Raw genomic sequence first — 22902 nt, forward strand, 5'->3', positions numbered from 1 at the left:
CTATGCAACTGTATGCCTAATAAAATCCCAGTTAATACATTTTGGATTGAAAATGTCTAGGTAACCTAGTCATCCCAATTTTGAATATAAACCACATTTGGTCCCACCCACTGGGCACAGATGTCAGTTCAAAGTCTAGTTTAATTTACATTTGGTTGCGATTTCAACTAACGTGAATTCAACTTGAAATCAACAGAAAATGTCACCATGTCATTGGATTTAGATTAAAAGTTGGGTGAAAAAAGGCCCAAGACATGCTAACCTCTCACCATTACAATTACATGGGAGGTTAGCATTTCTGGGGGGTGTGACAACAAGTTTGTGGAGTCACAACCTTGATGTAATCATTGTGTGCTAATAATATGGAACCAAATGTTTTGACATATTGTTTGGAACAATAATAATCTTCAAACATGTAACATTTCCAGAGTTGGGTCTCTGGTACTTTTGAAGAGATTATGAAAGGTAATTAACCAATCACAGCTCTCCTTTAGGGTTGCACATTCAGCAAATCACTAGCAGAGGGAGTTCCCTTTTAATACATTTTCCCATTCACTGTGTTGGTGGTGCTTATAAAATGTATCATAGCTTAGCAGAGCCCACACTGGAAAAGTTGAAGTTGGAAGTTTACATACACTTTGGTTGGAGTCATTAAAACTCATAGTTCAACCACTACACACATTTCTTGTAAACAAACTGTAGTTTTGAAAAGTTGGTTAGGACATCTACTTTGTGCATGACACAAGTAATTTTTCCAACACTTGTTTACAGACAGATTATTTCACTTATAATTCACTGTATCACAATTCCAGTGGGTCAGAAGTTTACATACATTTAAGTTGACTTTGCCTTTAAACAGCTTGGAAAATTCCAGAAAATTATGTCATGGCTTTAGAAACTTCTGGTAGGCTAATTGACATCATTTGAGTCATTTGGAGATGTACCTGTGGATGTATTTCAAGGCCTACCTTCAAACTCAGTGACTCTTTGCTTGACATCATGGGAAAATCTAAAGAAATCAGCCAAGACCTTCACAAGTCTGGTTCATCCTTGCAAGAAATTTCCAAACGCCTGAAAGTACCATGTTCATCTGTACAAACAATAGTACACAAGTATAAACACCATGGGACCACGCAGCCGTCATACCTCTCAGGAAAGAGAAGAGTCCTGTCTCCTAGAGATGAGCGTACTTTGGTGCGAAAAGTGAAAATCAATCCCAGAACCACAGCAAAGGACCTTGTGAAGATGCTGGAGGAAACAGGTACAAAAGTATCTATATCCACAGTAAAACGAGTTCTATATCGACATAACCTGAAAGGCCGCTCAGCAAGGAAGAAGCCACTGCTTTACAAAATAGATGGCATCATGAGGACGGAAAATTATGTGGATATATTGAAGCAACATCTCAAGACATCAGTCAGGAAGTTTAAGCTTGGTCGCAAATGGGTCTCCAAATGGACAATAACCCCAAGCATACTCCCAAAGTTGTGGCAAAATTACTTAAGGACAACAAAGTCAAGGTATTGGAGTATTTTATATTTTCAGTATTTACTTCCTCCTCTGATATTTACACTGCTTTACATGTATGCATTGTCTTTTAAAATATTATTTACATTTCATAACACTACTTACAAATCATATACTAGGGCTCTCCAACCCTGTTCCCTTATAGCTATCATCCTGTAGGGTTTCGCTCCAACCCTAATCTAGAGCACCTGATTCTAATAATTAGCTGGTTGATAAGCTGCACCAGGTCATTTACAACTCTGGGTCAGGAGTGAGAACCTACTGGAGGGTCGCTCTCCAAGAACAGGGTTGGAGTGAGAACCTACAGGAGGGTCGCTCTCCAAGAACAGGGTTGGAGTGAGAACCTACAGGAGGGTCGCTCTCCAAGAACAGGGTTGGAGTGAGAACCTACTGTTATGCTGGTGAATGAGGACCCAAAAGCGACTTAGCGAAAACAGAGTCTTTATTCCAGTATATGGCAAAAGTAATAATCCTGGAAAAATCAAGAAGAAAACAAAACAGGAAAAAACTTAAATCCACTCGTAGTAACGAGGACAGACTGGAGACTCGACCATTGACTGCAGGTTGCTTCGGGAAGGCACCGACCGTAGCAGACTAAGACACCTGCTCACACGCAGCATCTGAAGGAGACAAAACACGACAGGGCGAGACAAGGACACAGCACAGCGAACATCATACAAGGATCCGACAAGGACAGAAGCGGAAAACAAGGGGAGAAATAGGGACTCTAATCAGAGGGCAAAATAGGGGACAGGTGTGAAAAGAGTAAATGAGTGAGTTAGGAGAATGAGGAACAGCTGGGAGCAGGAACGGAACGATAGAGAGAAGAGAGAGAGGGAGGGGGAGAGAGAGGGATAGAAAAAGGGAACGAACCTAATAAGACCAGCAGGGGGAAACGAACAGAAGGGAAAGCACAAGGACAAGACAATATATGACAAAACATGACACCTACAGGAGGGTCGCTCTCCAAGAACACGGTTGGAGTGAGAACCTACAGGAGGGTCGCTCTCCAAGAACAGGGTTGGAGTGAGAACCTACAGGAGGGTCGCTCTCCAAGAACAGGGTTGGAGTGAGAACCTACAGGAGGGTCGCTCTCCAAGAACAGGGTTGGAGTGAGAACCTACAGGAGGGTCGCTCTCCAAGAACAGGGTTGGAGTGAGAACCTACAGGAGGGTCGCTCTCCAAGAACAGGGTTGGAGTGAGAACCTACAGGAGGGTCGCTCTCCAAGAACAGGGTTGGAGTGAGAACCTACAGGAGGGTCGCTCTCCAAGAACAGGGTTGGAGTGAGAACCTACAGGAGGGTCGCTCTCCAAGAACAGGGTTGGAGTGAGAACCTACAGGAGGGTCGCTCTCCAAGAACAGGGTTGGAGTGAGAACCTACAGGAGGGTCGCTCTCCAAGAACAGGGTTGGAGTGAGAACCTACAGGAGGGTCGCTCTCCAACCCACATTGACAAAACTAAGCACATTATGAAGGTGTGTATTTCTTTGACAAATTGCACACGGCAGGGAAGTGGGCAGTGTGTCTAAGGTGTGACATGAAGGGCAAAGGCTGGAGAGGCTGTCCCTCTGCCTGCAGTAGCACACCAGTTCTAGGCTTATCCTCACTCAAGGATGTGGAGACACATGACTGCAATGTGACTCAGCTAGGTGTCAGGTGTGGCTTTTAGTCAAAGCTAGCAACATCATTCTGTTTAAGTTCAAAGTCAAATCTCAGAGCTAGCAGGTAAGCACCCTTCACCCAGTATATTATTTCCTTGAAGAGCAGTGTGGAATGTGGTGTAGATATGAATTATTGGATGTGGCTGTTTTCTATGTTTGAATGGAGTCTGTCTGATTTAGTGTTGAGTTTCCAATGTGTTTGTCTTTTATCAAGTCTGTATCATTGGTTGTTAGAAAAAGGATTGTGTTTCTTTTAACCGACAAGATCGAAACAGAAAATATCGGAATTAACGTTTTATCAGATACTGTGTGCGTGCGTATGTGCGCGTGTGTGCGTGTGCGTGTGTGTGCGTGTGTGTGTGTGTGCGTGTGTGTGTGTGTGTATAGATCCTACATAGCTATATTCATGTATTTAAATATTAGCTGGCTTTATGGCAACTTGTTATCAAAACAGTCACACAGGTTTGTTATTACCATGTCATTTATTGTCTACTCTGGTATTTCCCGTTGTATAACGTGCTGCCTTTATTTGACTGTGTAGTATGTTTACGTAGAACCTGTCCTCTCATTAGTAGCCCTTTAGGTTACATATCCTGCAACCTGTAGTTAATTGCCCCGGGCAAGGGTGAAATCACAGCCCCCAACACATTGGGTCCCATGACTCCTTAGTTCAATAGTCTTACTGTATCCTCAATAGTTATTGATATATTCTGGTTCAGAGGGTGGACTCTATACACACAATAGCCCGGATAAGTATCCAGAGTATTTGTTTAGTTTGACCACATGGCTAATTTGTTTCTCTGGGTGGAAAGCATGTCCTGTGAACTCAGGATCTTAGTGACAATCACTGCCTCAGTCACTAACCTAACAGAAACCTAAGCTTGTCTTATTGACTTTGATTACTGTTATGACAACCACATAATATGCATGACTAGTGAACCAATGAAATGGTCCGCTGATAGTGAACTAGCCTCGTCAGCAGATGTCTGCCCTCACCCTAAAACCGGTTTGTGGTCTGAGTTTATGATTGACCAGTAGTCCTCGTGCTAAAATAATCATTGTCAACTTTACGAATACATGCAATAATAGTGATTAGATTTAGCCTTTTCTTAAAAAACTTATAAACGAACAGCCTTTCCTTTTGGCAGGCCAAATGATGTGTCTTGGACCAAATTGTAGAATTGGGCACCGGAGCCTGATGGGCATTCTCCTGCTGGGCTGCTTGCTGACCTGTCTACTGTACCGACCTGCTATCACCTGGCTCCCTGTCCTGGCCAAGCACTTCCAGGCGGAGCACAAACAGGATGTTACCGTGCTGGTCTGGCACTGGCCCTTTGACCATCCCTTTAAACTGAACTCCTGCAGGTCCTTGTACAACATCGAAGGCTGTCACCTGACAGCGGACAGAGAGCTGTACAGTCAAGCGGACGCCGTTCTCATCCACCACAGAGAAATCGAAGAGGATTTATCCAACCTGCCCCAAGAACCACGTCCCTCCTTCCAGAAATGGGTGTGGATGAATTTCGAATCGCCGGCACACACGAATAGAATACCTGGCTTAGAAGATCTGTTTAATGTGACTTTGAACTACAGGCAGGATGCAGACATCAACATGCCTTATGGATCTCTCGTCCCTCGGACTGAAGAGAGGGAAGAGTTTGTCCCGCATAAAAACCGACTGGTCTGTTGGATCGTTAGCAACTGGAACCGAGAACACAAGAGGACTTGGTACTACATGGAGCTGCGCAAATTCATCAGGATTCACACCTACGGGGACCCTTTCAACAAAAAGGTATCTCTTAGTGAATACAGAATGATCGTGGCCAGCTGTAAATTCTACTTGTCTTTTGAGAACTCCGTCCATAAGGACTACATCACAGAAAAACTATATAACGCTCTCAAGTTGGGCGCAGTTCCTGTGGTCATGGGCCCGACAAGAGGGAACTATGAGAAGTTCATCCCTGGAGATTCCTTCATCCATGTGGATGACTTCCGCTCGCCCAGAGCCCTGGCCAAACACCTCCTCTTCTTGGACGAGAATGAGGAGATGTACCGTAAATACTTCAAGTGGCAGAGGATCCACACGGTCCGTATCAACAGCTTCCCCATTCAGAATGCCTGCAACAGCTGTGAGTACATCAGAGACCACCCTGAGAATCGGATGGTTACTGAGCTCTATAAATGGTTCTGGGAGGAGTGATGCTGAGACACTTGGAAAATCTACTACAAATGAACGATATCCACTTGTCCATAGTCAGGGGGGAACTGAGCAATATGTATCTTTTACACAACGGCAGAAGTGCCAAAAATGATATTTCATTAAAGTACATTCACCGAACTTCCCCCACTTGAACATTTCATGGGGTGTTACAAGTCATATTTATATATGTTTTACTTCTGTGCTCTTCGCTACTGCTCTACCACATGTTAACTGATGAAAACAGTGTGATGGTGACATACCACTACTATCTGCTTGTTTACTATTGGGTCCACTAAAAGAGTGCCTTTCACATCCTTTTTATATTGGTGCACAATGTTCTGCAATATTACATTTTAAAAGCCTGTTATAACAAAGTGCCCTTTTTTAATAGAGACCAAATGGAGAATTGAATAAATGAGATGTGTATAAAGGATGAAATGCCTAAATATAGACTTTTGACATGTCCCTCCATCAACCCTGTGTCACATCTAGGAACATTTTAACCCACTTCATCCCCAAGTTTCTCCAAGTTTCAACATCATTGTAAAGCCGTAGTTATTGTACTTGGACAAAGTAATCTCTGAAGATTTATTTATTTCATGTAATTCATTTACGTCTGTCCCTCATTTTAAGGTCAACCCTGTTATGTGAACTGAACTTAATATTTACCTTTATTTAACTAGGCAAGTCAGTTAAGAACAAATTCTTATTTTCAATGACGGCCTAGGAACAGTGTCATGCTGGTGAAAGAGGACCCAAAAGCGACTTGGCGAAAACAGAGTCTTTAATCCAGTAAAGTAAATACAATCAAAAAACACAACTTTCACTCGAAATGAGGAGGACAAACTGGAGACTCGATCTTGAACAGCAGGTGAACAACAGGTTGCCTCGGGAAGGCACTTGAACCAGACAGACTCAGACACCTGCTCACCACGCAGCATCTGAGGAAAACACGACACGACAGGGCGATACACAAACACAGCACGGTGAATTCTAGACAAGGAACCGACAGGGCAGAAACGAATAACAAGGAGAGAAATAGGGACTCTAATCAGGGAAAAGGATCGGGAACAGGTGTGGGAAGGCTAAATGATGATTAGGGGAATAGGAACAGCTGGGAGCAGGAACGGAACGATAGAGAGAAGAGAGAGCGAGAGAGTGAGAGAGGGAGGGGGAGAGAGAGGGATAGAAAGAGGGAAAGAACCTAATAAGACCAGCAGAGGGAAACGAATAGAATGGGGAGCACAGGGACAAGACATGATAATAAATGACAAAACATGACAGTACCCCCCACTCACCGAGCGCCTCCTGGCGCACTCGAGGAGGAATCCTGGCGGCAACGGAGGAAATCATCAATGAGCGAACGGTCCAGCACGTCCCGAGACGGAACCCAACTCCTCTCCTCAGGACCGTAACCCTCCCAATCCACTAAGTATTGGTGACCCCGTCCCCGAGAACGCATGTCCATGATCTTATGTACCTTGTAAATAGGTGCGCTCTCGACAAGGACGGGAGGGGGAGGGAAGACGAACGGGAGTGCGAAGAAAGGGCTTGACACAGGAGACATGGAAGACAGGATGGACGCGACGAAGATGTCGCGGAAGAAGCAGTCGCACAGCGACAGGATTGACGACCTGGGAGACACGGAACGGACCAATGAACCGCGGAGTCAACTTACGAGAAGCTGTCGTAAGAGGAAGGTTGCGAGTGGAAAGCCACACTCTCTGGCCGCAACAATACCTTGGACTCTTAATCCTGCGTTTATTGGCGGCTCTCACAGTCTGTGCCCTGTAACGGCAAAGTGCAGACCTCACCCTCCTCCAGGTGCGCTCACAACGTTGGACAAACGCTTGAGCGGAGGGAACGCTGGACTCGGCAAGCTGGGATGAGAACAGAGGAGGCTGGTAACCCAGACTACTCTGAAACGGAGATAACCCGGTAGCAGACGAAGGAAGCGAATTGTGAGCGTATTCTGCCCAGGGGAGCTGTTCTGCCCAAGACGCAGGGTTTCTGAAAGAAAGGCTGCGTAGTATGCGACCAATCGTCTGATTGGCCCTCTCTGCTTGACCGTTAGACTGGGGATGAAACCCGGAAGAGAGACTGACGGACGCACCAATCAAACGACAGAACTCCCTCCAAAACTGTGACGTGAATTGCGGGCCTCTGTCTGAAACGGCGTCTAACGGGAGGCCATGAATTCTGAATACATTCTCGATAATGATTTGTGCCGTCTCCTTAGCGGAAGGAAGTTTAGCGAGGGGAATGAAATGTGCCGCCTTAGAGAACCTATCGACAACCGTAAGAATCACAGTCTTCCCCGCAGACAAAGGCAGACCGGTAATGAAGTCTAGGGCGATGTGAGACCATGGTCGAGAAGGAATGGGGAGCGGTCTGAGACGACCGGCAGGAGGAGAGTTACCCGACTTAGTCTGCGCGCAGTCCGAACAAGCAGCCACGAAACGGCGCGTGTCACGCTCCTGAGTCAGCCACCAAAAGCGCTGGCGAATAGACGCAAGAGTGCCTCGAACACCGGGATGACCAGCTAACTTGGCAGAGTGAGCCCACTGAAGAACAGCCAGACGAGTGGAAACAGGAACGAAAAGGAGGTTACTAGGACAAGCGCGCGGCGACGCAGTGTGCGTGAGTGCTTGCTTAACCTGTCTTTCAATTCCCCAGACTGTTAACCCGACAACACGCCCATAAGGAAGAATCCCCTCGGGATCAGTAGAAGCCACAGAAGAACTAAACAGACGGGATAAGGCATCAGGCTTGGTGTTCTTGCTACCCGGACGGTAAGAAATCACAAACTCGAAACGAGCGAAAAACAACGCCCAACGAGCTTGACGGGCATTAAGTCGTTTGGCAGAACGGATGTACTCAAGGTTCTTATGGTCTGTCCAAACGACAAAAGGAACGGTCGCCCCTCCAACCACTGTCGCCATTCGCCTAGGGCTAAGCGGATGGCGAGCAGTTCACGGTTACCCACATCATAGTTGCGCTCAGATGGCGACAGGCGATGAGAAAAATAAGCGCAAGGATGAACCTTATCGTCAGACTGGAAGCGCTGGGATAGAATGGCTCCCACGCCTACCTCTGAAGCGTCAACCTCGACAATGAATTGTCTAGTGACGTCAGGAGTAACGAGGATAGGAGCGGACGTAAAACGTTCTTTTAGAAGATCAAAAGCTCCCTGGGCGGAACCGGACCACTTAAAACACGTCTTGACAGAAGTAAGAGCTGTGAGAGGGGCAGCAACTTGACCGAAATTACGAATGAAACGCCGATAGAAATTAGCGAAACCTAAAAAGCGCTGCAACTCGACACGTGACCTTGGAACGGGCCAATCACTGACAGCTTGGACCTTAGCGGAATCCATCTGAATGCCTTCAGCGGAAATAACGGAACCGAGAAAAGTAACGGAGGAGACATGAAAAGAGCACTTCTCAGCCTTTACGTAGAGACAATTCTCTAAAAGGCGCTGTAGAACACGTCGAACGTGCTGAACATGAATCTCGAGTGACGGAGAAAAAATCAGGATATCGTCAAGATAGACAAAAACAAAGATGTTCAGCATGTCTCTCAGAACATCATTAACTAATGCCTGAAAAACAGCTGGCGCATTGGCGAGACCGAACGGCAGAACCCGGTACTCAAAATGCCCTAACGGAGTGTTAAACGCCGTTTTCCACTCGTCCCCCTCTCTGATGCGCACGAGATGGTAAGCGTTACGAAGGTCCAACTTAGTAAAGCACCTGGCTCCCTGCAGAATCTCGAAGGCTGATGACATAAGGGGAAGCGGATAACTATTCTTAACCGTTATGTCATTCAGCCCTCGATAATCCACGCAGGGGCGCAGAGTACCGTCCTTCTTCTTAACAAAAAAGAACCCCGCCCCGGCCGGAGAGGAAGAAGGCACTATGGTACCGGCGTCAAGAGACACAGACAAATAATCCTCGAGAGCCTTACGTTCGGGAGCCGACAGAGAGTATAGTCTACCCCGAGGAGGAGTGGTCCCCGGAAGGAGATCAATACTACAATCATACGACCGGTGAGGAGGAAGGGAGTTGGCTCGGGACCGACTGAAGACCGTGCGCAGATCATGATATTCCTCCGGCACTCCTGTCAAATCGCCAGGTTCCTCCTGAGAAGTAGGGACAGAAGAAACGGGAGGGATGGCAGACATTAAACACTTCACATGACAAGAAACGTTCCAGGATAGGATAGAATTACTAGACCAATTAATAGAAGGATTATGACATACTAGCCAGGGATGACCCAAAACAACAGGTGTAAACGGTGAACGGAAAATCAAAAAAGAAATAGTCTCACTGTGGTTACCAGATACTGTGAGGGTTAAAGGTAGTGTCTCAAATCTGATACTGGGAAGATGACTACCATCTAAGGCGAACATGGGCGTAGGCTTCTCTAACTCTCTGAAAGGAATGTCATGTTTCCGAACCCATGCTTCGTCCATGAAACAACCCTCAGCCCCAGAGTCTATCAAGGCACTACATGTAGCACCCGAACCGGTCCAGCGTAGATGGACCGACAAAGTAGTACAGGATTTTGATGGAGAGACTTGAGTAGTTGCGCTCACCTGTAGCCCTCCGCTTACAGATGAGCTCTGGCTTTTACTGGACATGAATTAACAAAATGTCCAGCAACTCCGCAATAGAGACACAGGCGGTTGGTGATCCTCCGTTCCCTCTCCTTAGTCGAGATGCGAATCCCTCCCAGCTGCATGGGCTCAGTCTCTGAGCCAGAGGAGGGAGATGGTTGCGATGCGGAGCAGGGAAACACCGTTGATGCGAGCTCTCTTCCACGAGCCCGGTGACGAAGATCTACCCGTCGTTCTATGCGGATGGCGAGAGCAATCAAAGAGTCCACATCTGAAGGAACCTCCCGGGAGAGAATCTCATCCTTAACCACTGCGTGGAGTCCCTCCAGAAAACGAGCGAGCAGCGCCGGCTCGTTCCACTCACTAGAGGCAGCAAGAGTGCGAAACTCAATAGAATAATCCGTTATGGACCGTTCACCTTGGCATAAGGAAGCCAGGGCCCTAGAAGCCTCCCTACCAAAAACTGAACGGTCAAAAACCCGAATCATCTCCTCTTTAAAGTTCTGGAACTTGTTAGAGCAATCAGCCCTTGCCTCCCAGATAGCTGTGCCCCATTCTCGAGCCCGGCCAGTAAGGAGTGAAATGACGTAAGCAACCCGAGCTCTCTCTCTAGAGTATGTGTTGGGTTGGAGAGAGAACACAATCTCACACTGCGTGAGAAAGGAGCGGCACTCAGTGGGCTGCCCGGAGTAGCAAGGTGGGTTATTAACCCTAGGTTCTGGAGGCTCGGCAGGCCAGGAAGTAACAGGTGGCACGAGACGTAGACTCTGGAACTGTCCAGAGAGGTCGGAAACCTGAGCGGCCAGGTTCTCCACGGCATGGCGAGCAGCAGACAATTCCTGCTCGTGTCTGCCGAGCATGGCTCCTTGGATCTCGACGGCAGTGTAACGAGCGTCTGAAGTCGCTGGGTCCATTCCTTGGTCGGTTCCTTCTGTCATGCTGGTGAAAGAGGACCCAAAAGCGACTTGGCGAAAACAGAGTCTTTAATCCAGTAAAGTAAATACAATCAAAAAACACAACTTTCACTCGAAATGACGAGGACAAACTGGAGACTCGATCTTGAACAGCAGGTGAACAACAGGTTGCCTCGGGAAGGCACTTGAACCAGACAGACTCAGACACCTGCTCACCACGCAGCATCTGAGGAAAACACGACACGACAGGGCGATACACAAACACAGCACGGTGAATTCTAGACAAGGAACCGACAGGGCAGAAACGAATAACAAGGAGAGAAATAGGGACTCTAATCAGGGAAAAGGATCGGGAACAGGTGTGGGAAGGCTAAATGATGATTAGGGGAATAGGAACAGCTGGGAGCAGGAACGGAACGATAGAGAGAAGAGAGAGCGAGAGAGTGAGAGAGGGAGGGGGAGAGAGAGGGATAGAAAGAGGGAAAGAACCTAATAAGACCAGCAGAGGGAAACGAATAGAATGGGGAGCACAGGGACAAGACATGATAATAAATGACAAAACATGACAAACAGTGGGTTAACTGGTCTAGGAACGGTGGGTTAACTGGTCTAGGAACAGTGGCTTAACTGGCCTAGGAACGGTGGGTTAACTGGCCTAGGAATGGTGGGTTAACTGGCCTAGGAACGGTGGGTTAACTGGCCTAGGAACGGTGGGTTAACTGGCCTAGGAACAGTGGGTTAACTGATCTAGGAACAGTGGGTTAACTGCCTTGTTCAGGTATGGTGAAATATGTTGAAACTATTCGAGCAGATCACGTCAACCATGTTACTCATAGACAGGCTTTCATTCAATTGCCACTCCCTTTCGCACCAACCTTCCGTTCCCCTGTCACAAGTGGATGTATGGCTTATTTAAGAAAGAATCATCAGCCCTGTTACTTTTTTGGGGTGTTTAATAGGCCCTTACTATAGTCTTTCATTTTTTTTTAGATGGGGTAAAATGTATTTTGTGCTCTTTTAGACAGACTGTTAAAATGAGGTGAAATCAAAAGTTATTTTTGCCCAAGTTACACTTCTCAAAAGGCACCAAATTGGTGGAAAGACCCTATTAACATTACTGTGAGAGATTTGGTTTTGAACTGTAATGCCTGTGGAGAAAGTCTGGTTACTGTTGAAGGTACTATAGCTCTCCTCCCTCTGGTCACTGGAATAGACTCTGTGAGAGACTCCACTGCGATCAGTCCTGCTTTTTCTAAACCACGTGATTGGGAACGTGATAAAGGGTAATGTACGGTACGTCTCGCTCATATACAGGTAGAACTCCCTGTACTGGCAACAGTTGTCAGGCAATTGCCTTTTACTGTACTATGGTTGCTAGGTTGTCACAATGAATGTGTCATGTATTTTCACACGTTAAGGGACCTTGTTCGCTCCACTGTTAGGCAACAGGGATTGATCACAGACTCAGAGATTCAGTGTATGAATTAGGAAAAGAAACATTGATGTAGTACAGTGGTCTCCAGCACAATGACTTTACTAAACCCAGTTTACACACCTAATACAATACAATGGGTTAGTATGAGACACCACTCTTTACTGCCACCCAAGGGAGTTGAAAGACGTAAATTAATATGTTGCAGTACACCTGGCGTCCACCAGATGGCACTGCAACCCCACTGTACACATCCATGTTACATTGTTGAAAAACCATTTGCATCAGTGTGAATATGAATATTTATATGTGTGTGAAAATGAATACCATTTGTCAAATGAATGAAGATCTGAGCTCAAATGAGAGGTTGGAGAAATGGTGGAGATTAGCTTGTTGCTTAATGGTTTAATTGAAACCTGCCGCTAATTAGCTATGGCTATAATCACCCAAACTTATGAACAACTCCATGAATTTTTCTTCGGCTCTTTCAAATGTAGAGAATAGAATGTGGCCCTGGGAATGAGTGTAAAATGACTGCATCATGAAGAACTCTTAAGTCTACAACGTTCACCCTTTCATTCTCTCTCTCTCTCTTCCCCTTGGCCTTTGAAGGATCCCTTCTATAATGCTTTATTAACTGTACAGTACATACAGAAAACCCCTACATTCTTCTTCTTCCGCAAGTTTCATTATGTTTTGGTCATGGAAACTATTAGAATATCACTGTTTCTACCACCTATTTCTATATTTCCGGTCTATTTCTATCTCCGACCTCCACTAATGTCAGTTAATTTCCCATATTGATGTCATCATTACCTCCCTATGTGGTAACACATGTTAACTCTGAGATTTAGTCATGCGTCTAGGGACTGACTCGGTGGTTTTCAAATAGAGGTAGAATACATCTACAGACAACTCTTGGTTTGGCAGATGCCAGGAGAACGCTACCTGACTGAATAAATAGTACGAACCAAAGTTTGGTAGCGGAATAATGTCTGTGGCTGTTTTTCATTGTTCGGGCTAGGCCCATTAGTTCCAGTGAAGGGAAATCTTACCGCTACAGCATACAATGGAATTCTAGATGATTCTGTGCTTCCCGGCTTTGTGGCAACAGTTCGGAGAAGGCCCTTTACTGTTTCAGCATCACAATGCCCCTGTGCACAAAGCAAGGTCCATACAGAAATTGATTGTCAAGATTGGTGTGGAAGAACTTGACTGGCCTGCACAGAGACCTGACCTCAACCCCATCGAATGCCTTTGGGATTAATTGGAATGCCGACGGCAAACGAGACCTAACCGCCCAACATCAGTGCCCAACTTAGCTAATGCTCTTGAGGCTGAATGGAAGCAAGTCCCAGCAACAATGTTCCAACATCTAGTGGAAAGCCTTCCCAGAAGAGTGGAGGCTGTGATAGCAGATAAGGGGAGACCAACTCCATAATAATGCCCATGATTTTGGAATGAGATGTTCTACGAGCAGATGTCCACATAGGTTTGGTCACCTAATGTACCTGTCCATTACTGATGGCTGTCTTCGACCAGTCCCTTCTCTGTTATCCTTTCTCCTTGCTGCTCTCTTCTCTCCCTCTTTCCCCCGCTTGGCTGTAAATTATTGAGCTCTTTCTTTCAAGGGGACCACTCCCTCATCAGATCTGTGGGCCATCGAGTTTGCTGCTTCACCGCTCCTTCACCCCCAGCAACAGCCGTCCCCACGTCACCTCCTGACATTGAAGAAATCACATGTCCCTCACTCTCTTTTCTACCACTCTCTCTCTCTCTCTCTCTCGCACGCTTGCTTGCTGTAAATTTAGCTCTCTCCTCCCTTTCAACTTTCTCCCTCTCGTGTGTTACTTCCCCAACCTCCCTCTTTTCTCTACCACCCTCTCTGTTTTTCTGTAATGTCACGGCTCACTGCTGAGTGTCACGGAGTTGATGGAGAGGGAAAAAAATGGAGGCGTGAGGCAATGGAAGGAGGGTTGACGTGTGTGTGTGTGTGTGTGTGTGTGTGTGTGTGTGTGTGTGTGTGTGTGTGTGTGTGTGTGTGTGTGTGTGTGTGTGCGTGCGTGCGTGCGTGCGTGTGTGTGTGTGTGTGTGTGTGTGTGTGTGTGTGTGTGTGTGTGTGTGTGTGTGTGTGTGTGTGTGTGTGTGTGTGTGTGTGTGTGTGTGTGTGTGTGTGTGTGTGTGAGGGAACGAGTGGGGGAGGGAGATTTGTCTGATGGTAAAATGTTCCAGCTCGGTGAAGAAACAGCAGACAGTCAGTCGATGCACCTTCCCCTACTATAACTACTACAGTTCCATGTAAACTGGTGCTACACACTGACTTCCCAAGTGATGTTCACGTACAGTCCCTCAAAATACCCCCCTCACCGAATCACATCTCTTTCTCATGTCCATCCTGGCAAACCTATGGTTTAATGCAACGTGTTGTTTAAAATGTTATCAGCAACCTCTGACAGTGAGTAGCACTTCTGTTGGATGATTACATGACATTACGTGGGATAATACAACTTCAACAGGTTGTTTCCGTTCTCCCTTTTCATATTCATCTCATTACATCTCATATTCTGTTGATCTATTTCATGCTTTAGTGTGTAGTTCAAAACTATAACTCTGGTAGATTAGTAAATGCCTGGTTTGATTGTACAGAGAACACACACACACTCTCTCTCTCTCCCTCTCTCTCTCTCTCTCTCTCTCTCTCTGCCTCTCTCTCTCTCTCTGCCTCTCTCTCTCTCTCTGCCTCTCTCTCTCTCTGCCTCTCTCTCTCTCTGCCTCTCTCTCTCTCTCTCTCTCTCTCTCTCTCTCTCTCTGCCTCTCTCTCTCTCTCTCTCTCTCTCTCTCTCTCTCTCTCTCTCTCTCTCTCTCTCTCTCTCTCTCTCTCTCTCTCTCTCTCTCTCTCTCTCTCTCTCTCTCTCTCTCTCTCTCTCTCTCTCTCTCTCTCTCTCTCTCTCTCTCTCTCTGCTCTCTCTCTCTCTCTCTCTCTCTCTCTCTCTCTCTCTCTCTCTCTCTCTCTCTCTCTCTCTCTCTCTCTCTCCATCTCTCTCTCTCTCTCTCTCTCTCTCTCTCTCTCTCTCTCTCTCTGCCTCTCTCTCTCTGCCTCTCTCTCTCTGCCTCTCTCTCTCCTCTCTCTCTCTCTCTCTCTCTCTCTCTCTCTCTCTCTCTCTCTCTCTCTCTCTCTCTCTCTCTCTCTCTCTCTCTCTCTCTCTCTCTCTGCCTCTCTCTCATATTCAATTCAAAGGGCTTTACTGACATGAGAAACATATGTTTATATTGCCAAAGCAAATGGAACAGACAGACAAAGGAAACATTAGTAAACATTACACGCACAAGTTAAAGAATATAGACATTTGAAATGTTATATTATTGGCTATGTACAGTGTTGTAACAATGTGCAGGTAGATAAATATAGGTTGTAATTACAATGTTTGCACTCCACTGGTTTCCCTTTTCTCATGGCAACGGGCCAAAGATCTTGTTGCGACTGCACACTGCTGTATTTAGACTAACAGATATGGAAGTTTATCCACGTTTGATTTGTTTTCAAATTTTATGTGGGTTTGTGTGATCTGTGGGAAATATGTCTCTCTCTCTCCTTCTCTCTCTGAGGAGGCTGGTGGGAAGAGATATAGGAGGATGGATTCATTGTAACGGAAGTATCACACATATGGAAACCATATTCCATTTCAGCTATTACAATGAGCCTGTCCTCCTACAGCTCCACCCACCAGCCTCCTATGCTCTCTCTCTCCCCCCTCCCTCCCCGGACAGTCCTTGTTGTGTTGGGTTCATTGTGTTCCTGGCAGAAAGCAGTGAAGCAGACCCTAACAGTCCATTTTAGAAGCTGCCACCGTCTCTGATCTAAAACACAATCAGTGAGCCATTTTGCCTGAGTCCAACAGCAACATTAAAAAGTCAATACACGACTGCACTGTTTAATACAATGATGTTCACGTGTCACCTTTCTTGATCTGGGAGGTCAGTCAATACATTGATTCAATCACCACCAGCAGGACAAAGGCATAGACACAAAAAACAACTGTCCACAAAGCAAACCAAATGCATATAAACAGCACTAATACCTCAAATGGGGACCGTGTCAACCGGTTCTAGCTCTTTTGGAGCCCTAAGCTCATTTTGATTGGACGGGCCCCCACCAACCCCCGAGCAAACCATGATACACATACAAACATGAACCTACAAACACACACAAATAAAAAAAGCTGCCTGAGTGAACACAACCAGGTGGTGATCAGAGGAGTGTATGTACAGCTAACTGACGAAACAAAGGGCCACCAGAGCTCCCAGAACAGCTTCAATGCACCTTGGCATAGATTCTACACGTGTCTGGAACTCGATTGGAGGGCGGCGGATCCATTCTACCCTGAGACATTCCATCATTTGGTGTTTTGTTGATGGTGGTGGAAAACACTGTCTCAGGCACCGTTCCAGAATCTCCGATATGTGTTCAGTTGGTTTGAGATTTGGTGACTGACACACACACACACACACACACACACACACACACACACACACACACACACACACACACACACACACACACACACACACACACACACACACACACACACACACACACACACACACACACACACACACACACACACACACACACACACACACACTCTTTAAACCCCCTATGCTCCTTTGAGACCCCTCTTTCAAAGTCACTGAGATCTCTTCTTCTAGCCAAGGTAACCAAAATAATGGGCAACTGGGCATTTTATACATGACCCTAAGCATGATGGGATGTTTTAATTGCTTAAGGAACTATGGAACCACACCTGTGTGGAAGCACCTGCTTTCAATATACTTTGTGTCCTTCATTTACTCCAGTGTTTCCTTTATTTTGTCAGTTACCTGAACGTAGGCTTGGCCTTACGATTTTTGTGAATTTTTGTGTGAATCATGTTTGCAGAAGGGACAGATGTCCTCAACCACCAAAACCACATATTTGGTGTGAAATGTTGTTTTGTAGCTCCATGACAGCTAATCAAACAGATTAACAGCAACAAACAGCCGACAGGATCAAAATAAAACACAGACAGAGTGAGGGAGGAATTCAAGTCAGGAGGCTGCTTGAGCCAGTGACACCCCCAACCTGTAACAGCTATGAAAGCTACAGGATAAGCCTGTTCTAGGCTTACTGGGTTTGGTTGTTTTTGTTTGAGAAGTATTGAGCATTGTAAATAAATATGGACACTTTTGCATCAGAGCCTCTTGCCTCCCGCTGAATCTCTGCCCTAAGACCGCATCTCTACGCTGAGAGAGAGAGAGAGAGAGAGAGAGAGAGAGAGAGAGAGAGAGAGAGAGAGAGAGAGAGAGAGAGAGAGAGAGAGAGAGAGAGAGAGAGAGAGAGAGAGAGAGAGAGAGAGTGGCCTATGGCAACAGAGAGAGAGAGAGAGAGAGAAAGAGAGAGTGGCCTATGGCAACAGAGAGAGAGAGAGAGAGAGAGAGAGAGAGAGAGAGAGAGAGAGAGAGAGAGAGAGAGAGAGAGAGAGAGAGCAGAGAGGTGTAGATCGGAGTCGAGGTAGGAGTGCCCCAGCTCCTCTGATAGGTGATGATCTGTAAAGGAGGAAGTGGGAATTGGATGATCTGGTGTAGGTTATTAGTTGAGCTCTGTTAGACCATGTAATAGTCTCTGTGCGCAACAGGGGGCCTCTCTATTCCACCAGCCCCCTGTAGCCTGGAGGACACCGCAATATGGGAGATACTCACAGCTCCACAACAAACACAAACATGCTGGGTGGCTGTTTACAGGTGTGTGTGTGTGTGTGGGGAGGGGGGCTAACACCACGGTGCGTTTGCAGGAGTGCTGATTCAGGTCTCCCGATCCCCACAGCTCGGCATTTCGTCACACCTTCCTCCTCTTCCTCGCTGCCCTCCAATCTCCATCTCCTCTCCTCCTCCACTTGCTTGCTCTCTCACCCTCACCCTCAATTCGTCACACATGCTTTTTCATTTCCTCCCTCTACCTACTGATGGGTAAAAACAGCTTGAGGTATGCTGCGTCGAGCTAGCCACCGACAACCCGGCATGGTGAAAGTGAGTGCTTGACAGTTATGAGACAGCTATCAACCTCTGTGACTTCAGCGGGAGCAGAGCAGAACGCTGCAAAGTGGGCTGGCTGCAGAGTGGGCTGGCTGCAGAGTGGGCTGGCTGCAGAGTGGGCTGGCTGCAGAGTGGGAGGCCGGGAGCCACAACGGAAGAGCTGGACAGACGTCGTCTGAGTGACGAGAGGAATTCGGTTGTTCAAAATTTTTATTTTATTTAAAAGTTGCTCCTAGATAGGTTAGGAGTTGAAGAACTGGCACTTATGAACTCTTGAGAAGGAGAAAACAGAGTAGCACCCTGCTCCCACTTCACCATGTGCAATTAGGGAATAGGTAGAGGAAATGTCTCCTCTCCATTACAGTAGATTGGTGTCAGAAACTCAAAATAAAAATAGACAGATCATGTTGATGAGTCACTCCAGGTGGGGCCAGGAGACTGGAGAGATCTTACTCCTCTTTTCTTCTCCTCTCTTCTCTCCGTCCTCCACTTCAGATGTGTAGAGCACCTGAGGATGTAGCTAAGGACGCTCTCAGTGGAACACAGGAGAGAAGTAGAGAAGTTTCACCTGCAGCAGACCCCGCAGTAAATGTGCAGTTTAACCGCAGGCCCTGGGGCTTATTATGTCAGTGGTTTCCCTGTGAACCAGTGTCATAGTGGTTGGTATCGTCTCCCCAGCAGCTATCACATCACATCAACGCTTTTTGGCTAAGAGTTAGAAACAGGGAAACGGTGTTTGTCGTCGACATCTTGTTGATCACCGGTAGACTGTGTTCGAATGTCACACACAACACAAACTTGTGCGAACACACACACAGACACACACGAATGCACGTACACACACACCACACTCTTGCTCTCTTTCTCTTACACACACACACACACACACACACACACACACACACACACACACACACACACACACACACACACACACACACACACACACACACACACACACACACACACACACACACACACACACACACACACTCTTGCTCTCTTTCTCTTACACACACACACACACACACACACACACACACACACACACACACACACACACACACACACACACACACACACACACACACACACACACACACACACACACACACACACACACACACAACTGCAGTGCACATTTGACTGCACAGTAATCCAGCTTTGTTTAAAGGGAGTAAATACAACAAATGAATCAATAAACAAACCCCCTGCCAGGGTATTTTATGTGGCATCTGTTTCCCATTCCTCTGCTTCGGCACAAAGGGCTGGCTGGGTGCCGCGGCATTGTGACCAAACCTCTCAGTCTGGGTGGGCTGGGTGCCGCGGCATTGTGACCAAACCTCTCAGTCTGGGTGGGCTGGGTGCCGCGGCATTGTGACCAAACCTCTCAGTCTGGGTGGGCTGGGTGCCGCGGCATTGTGACCAAAACTCTCAGTCTGGGTGGGCTGGGTGCCGCGGCATTGTGGCCAAACCTCTCAGTCTGGGTGGGCTGGGTGCCGCGGCATTGTGACCAAACCTCTCAGTCTGGGTGGGCTGGGTGCCGCGGCATTGTGACCAAACCTCTCAGTCTGGGTGGGCTGGGTGCCGCGGCATTGTGGCCAAACCTCTCAGTCTGGGTGGGCTGGGTGCCGCGGCATTGTGACCAAACCTCTCAGTCTGGGTGGGCTGGGTGCCGCGGCATTGTGACCAAACCTCTCAGTCTGGGTGGGCTGGGTGCCGCGGCATTGTGACCAAACCTCTCAGTCTGGGTGGGCTGGGTGCCGCGGCATTGTGGCCAAACCTCTCAGTCTGGGTGGGCTGGGTGCCAAACCTCTCAGTCTGGGTGGGCATTGTGACCAAACCTCTCAGTCTGGGTGGGCTGGGTGCCGCGGCATTGTGACCAAACCTCTCAGTCTGGGTGGGCTGGGTGCCGCGGCATTGTGGCCAAACCTCTCAGTCTGGGTGGGCTGGGTGGGCTGGGTGCGCGGCATTGTGGCCAAACCTCTCAGTCTGGGTGGGCTGGGTGCCGCGGCATTGTGACCAAACCTCTCAGTCTGGGTGGGCTGGGTGCCGCGGCATTGTGACCAAACCTCTCAGTCTGGGTGGGCTGGGTGCCGCGGCATTGTGGCCAAACATCTCAGTCTGTCTGGGTGGGCTGGGTCTGGGTGGGCTGGGTGCCGCGGCATTGTGACCAAACCTCTCAGTCTGGGTGGGCTGGGTGCCGCATCATTGTGACCAAACCTCTCAGTCTGGGTGGGCTGGGTGCCGCGGCATTGTGACCAAACATCTCAGTCTGGGTGGGCTGGGTGCCGCTGCATTGTGACCAAACCTCTCAGTCTGGGTGGGCTGGGTGCCGCTGCATTGTGACCAAACCTCTCAGTCTGGGTGGGCTGGGTGCCGCGGCATTGTGACCAAACCTCTCAGTCTGGGTGGGCTGGGTGCCGCGGCATTGTGACCAAACCTCTCAGTCTGGGTGGGCTGGGTGCTGCATTGTGACCAAACCTCTCAGTCTGGGTGGGCTGGGGATCTGCATTGTGACCAAACCTCTCAGTCTGGGTGGGCTGGGTGCCGCGGCATTGTGACCAAACCTCTCAGTCTGGGTGGGCTGGGTGCCGCGGCATTGTGACCAAACCTCTCAGTCTGGGTGGGCTGGGTGCCGCGGCATTGTGACCAAACCTCTCAGTCTGGGTGGGCTGGGTGCCGCTGCATTGTGACCAAACCTCTCAGTCTGGGTGGGCTGGGGATCTGCATTGTGACCAAACCTCTCAGTCTGGGTGGGCTGGGTGCCGCGGCATTGTGACCAAACCTCTCAGTCTGGGTGGGCTGGGTGCCGCGGCATTGTGACCAAACCTCTCAGTCTGGGTGGGCTGAGGGATCTGCATTGTGACCAAACCTCTCAGTCTGGGTGGGCTGAGGGATCTGCATTGTGACCAAACCTCTCAGTCTGGGTGGGCTGGGTGCCGCGGCATTGTGACCAAACCTCTCAGTCTGGGTGGGCTGAGGGATGGGCTGGGGTGGGCTGGGTGCCGCGGCATTGTGACCAAACCTCTCAGTCTGGGTGGGCTGGGTGCCATCGGCATTGTGACCAAACCTCTCAGTCTGGGTGGGCTGAGGGATCTGCATTGTGACCAAACCTCTCAGTCTGGGTGGGCTGGGTGCCGCGGCATTGTGACCAAACCTCTCAGTCTGGGTGGGCTGGGTGCCGCTGCATTGTGACCAAACCTCTCAGTCTGGGTGGGCTGGGTGCCGCGGCATTGTGACCAAACCTCTCAGTCTGGGTGGGCTGGGTGCCGCGGCATTGTGACCAAACCTCTCAGTCTGGGTGGGCTGGGTGCATTGTGACCAAACCTCTCAGTCTGGGTGGGCTGGGTGCCGCTGCATTGTGACCAAACCTCTCAGTCTGGGTGGGCTGGGTGCCACGGCATTGTGACCAAACCTCTCAGTCTGGGTGGGCTGGGTGCCGATCTGCATTGTGACCAAACCTCTCAGTCTGGGTGGGCTGGGTGCCGCGGCATTGTGACCAAACCTCTCAGTCTGGGTGGGCTGGGTGCCGCGGCATTGTGACCAAACCTCTCAGTCTGGGTGGGCTGGGTGCCGCGGCATTGTGACCAAACCTCTCAGTCTGGGTGGGCTGGGTGCCGCGGCATTGTGACCAAACCTCTCAGTCTGGGTGGGCTGGGTGCCGCGGCATTGTGACCAAACCTCTCAGTCTGGGTGGGCTGGGTGCCGCGGCATTGTGACCAAACCTCTCAGTCTGGGTGGGCTGGGTGCCGCGGCATTGTGACCAAACCTCTCAGTCTGGGTGGGCTGGGGATCTGCATTGTGACCAAACCTCTCAGTCTGGGTGGGCTGGGGATCTGCATTGTGACCAAACCTCTCAGTCTGGGTGGGCTGGGTGCCGCGGCATTGTGACCAAACCTCTCAGTCTGGGTGGGCTGGGTGCCGCGGCATTGTGACCAAACCTCTCAGTCTGGGTGGGCTGGGTGCCGCGGCATTGTGACCAAACCTCTCAGTCTGGGTGGGCTGGGTGCCGCGGCATTGTGACCAAACCTCTCAGTCTGGGTGGGCTGAGGGATCTGCATTGTGACCAAACCTCTCAGTCTGGGTGGGCTGGGTGCCGCGGCATTGTGACCGAACCTCTCAGTCTGGGTGGGCTGGGTGCCGCGGCATTGTGACCAAACCTCTCAGTCTGGGTGGGCTGGGTGCCACGGCATTGTGACCAAACCTCTCAGTCTGGGTGGGCTGGGTGCCGCGGCATTGTGACCAAACCTCTCAGTCTGGGTGGGCTGGGTGCCGCGGCATTGTGACCAAACCTCTCAGTCTGGGTGGGCTGGGTGCCGCGGCATTGTGACCAAACCTCTCAGTCTGGGTGGGCTGGGTGCCGCGGCATTGTGACCAAACCTCTCAGTCTGGGTGGGCTGGGTGCCGCGGCATTGTGACCAAACCTCTCAGTCTGGGTGGGCTGGGTGCCGCGGCATTGTGGCCAAACCTCTCAGTCT

The 22902-nt window shown here is 48.8% G+C and overlaps 1 protein-coding gene across 2 annotated transcripts; it reads left to right on the forward strand.

The window, feature by feature from the left end:
* The first annotated feature begins 3102 nt into the window (after positions 1-3102).
* LOC123998685 (4-galactosyl-N-acetylglucosaminide 3-alpha-L-fucosyltransferase 9-like) lies at positions 3103-5821 on the forward strand. Of its 2 annotated transcripts, none has more exons than XM_046303780.1 (2): positions 3103-3252; positions 4337-5821. In XM_046303780.1, the coding sequence occupies exon 2, from the start codon at positions 4342-4344 to the stop codon at positions 5386-5388; it is 1047 nt and encodes a 348-aa protein (XP_046159736.1). In that variant the 5' UTR covers positions 3103-3252; positions 4337-4341; the 3' UTR covers positions 5389-5821. The 2 variants fall into 2 exon arrangements, with proteins under 2 accessions (XP_046159736.1, XP_046159737.1); XM_046303781.1 differs by having other exon boundaries at positions 3139-3252; positions 4321-5821.
* Positions 5822-22902: the final 17081 nt, after the last annotated feature.

The sequence above is a fragment of the Oncorhynchus gorbuscha genome, linkage group LG16, assembly GCF_021184085.1.
Source record: "Oncorhynchus gorbuscha isolate QuinsamMale2020 ecotype Even-year linkage group LG16, OgorEven_v1.0, whole genome shotgun sequence".
NCBI classification, from domain to species: Eukaryota; Metazoa; Chordata; class Actinopteri; order Salmoniformes; family Salmonidae; genus Oncorhynchus; species Oncorhynchus gorbuscha.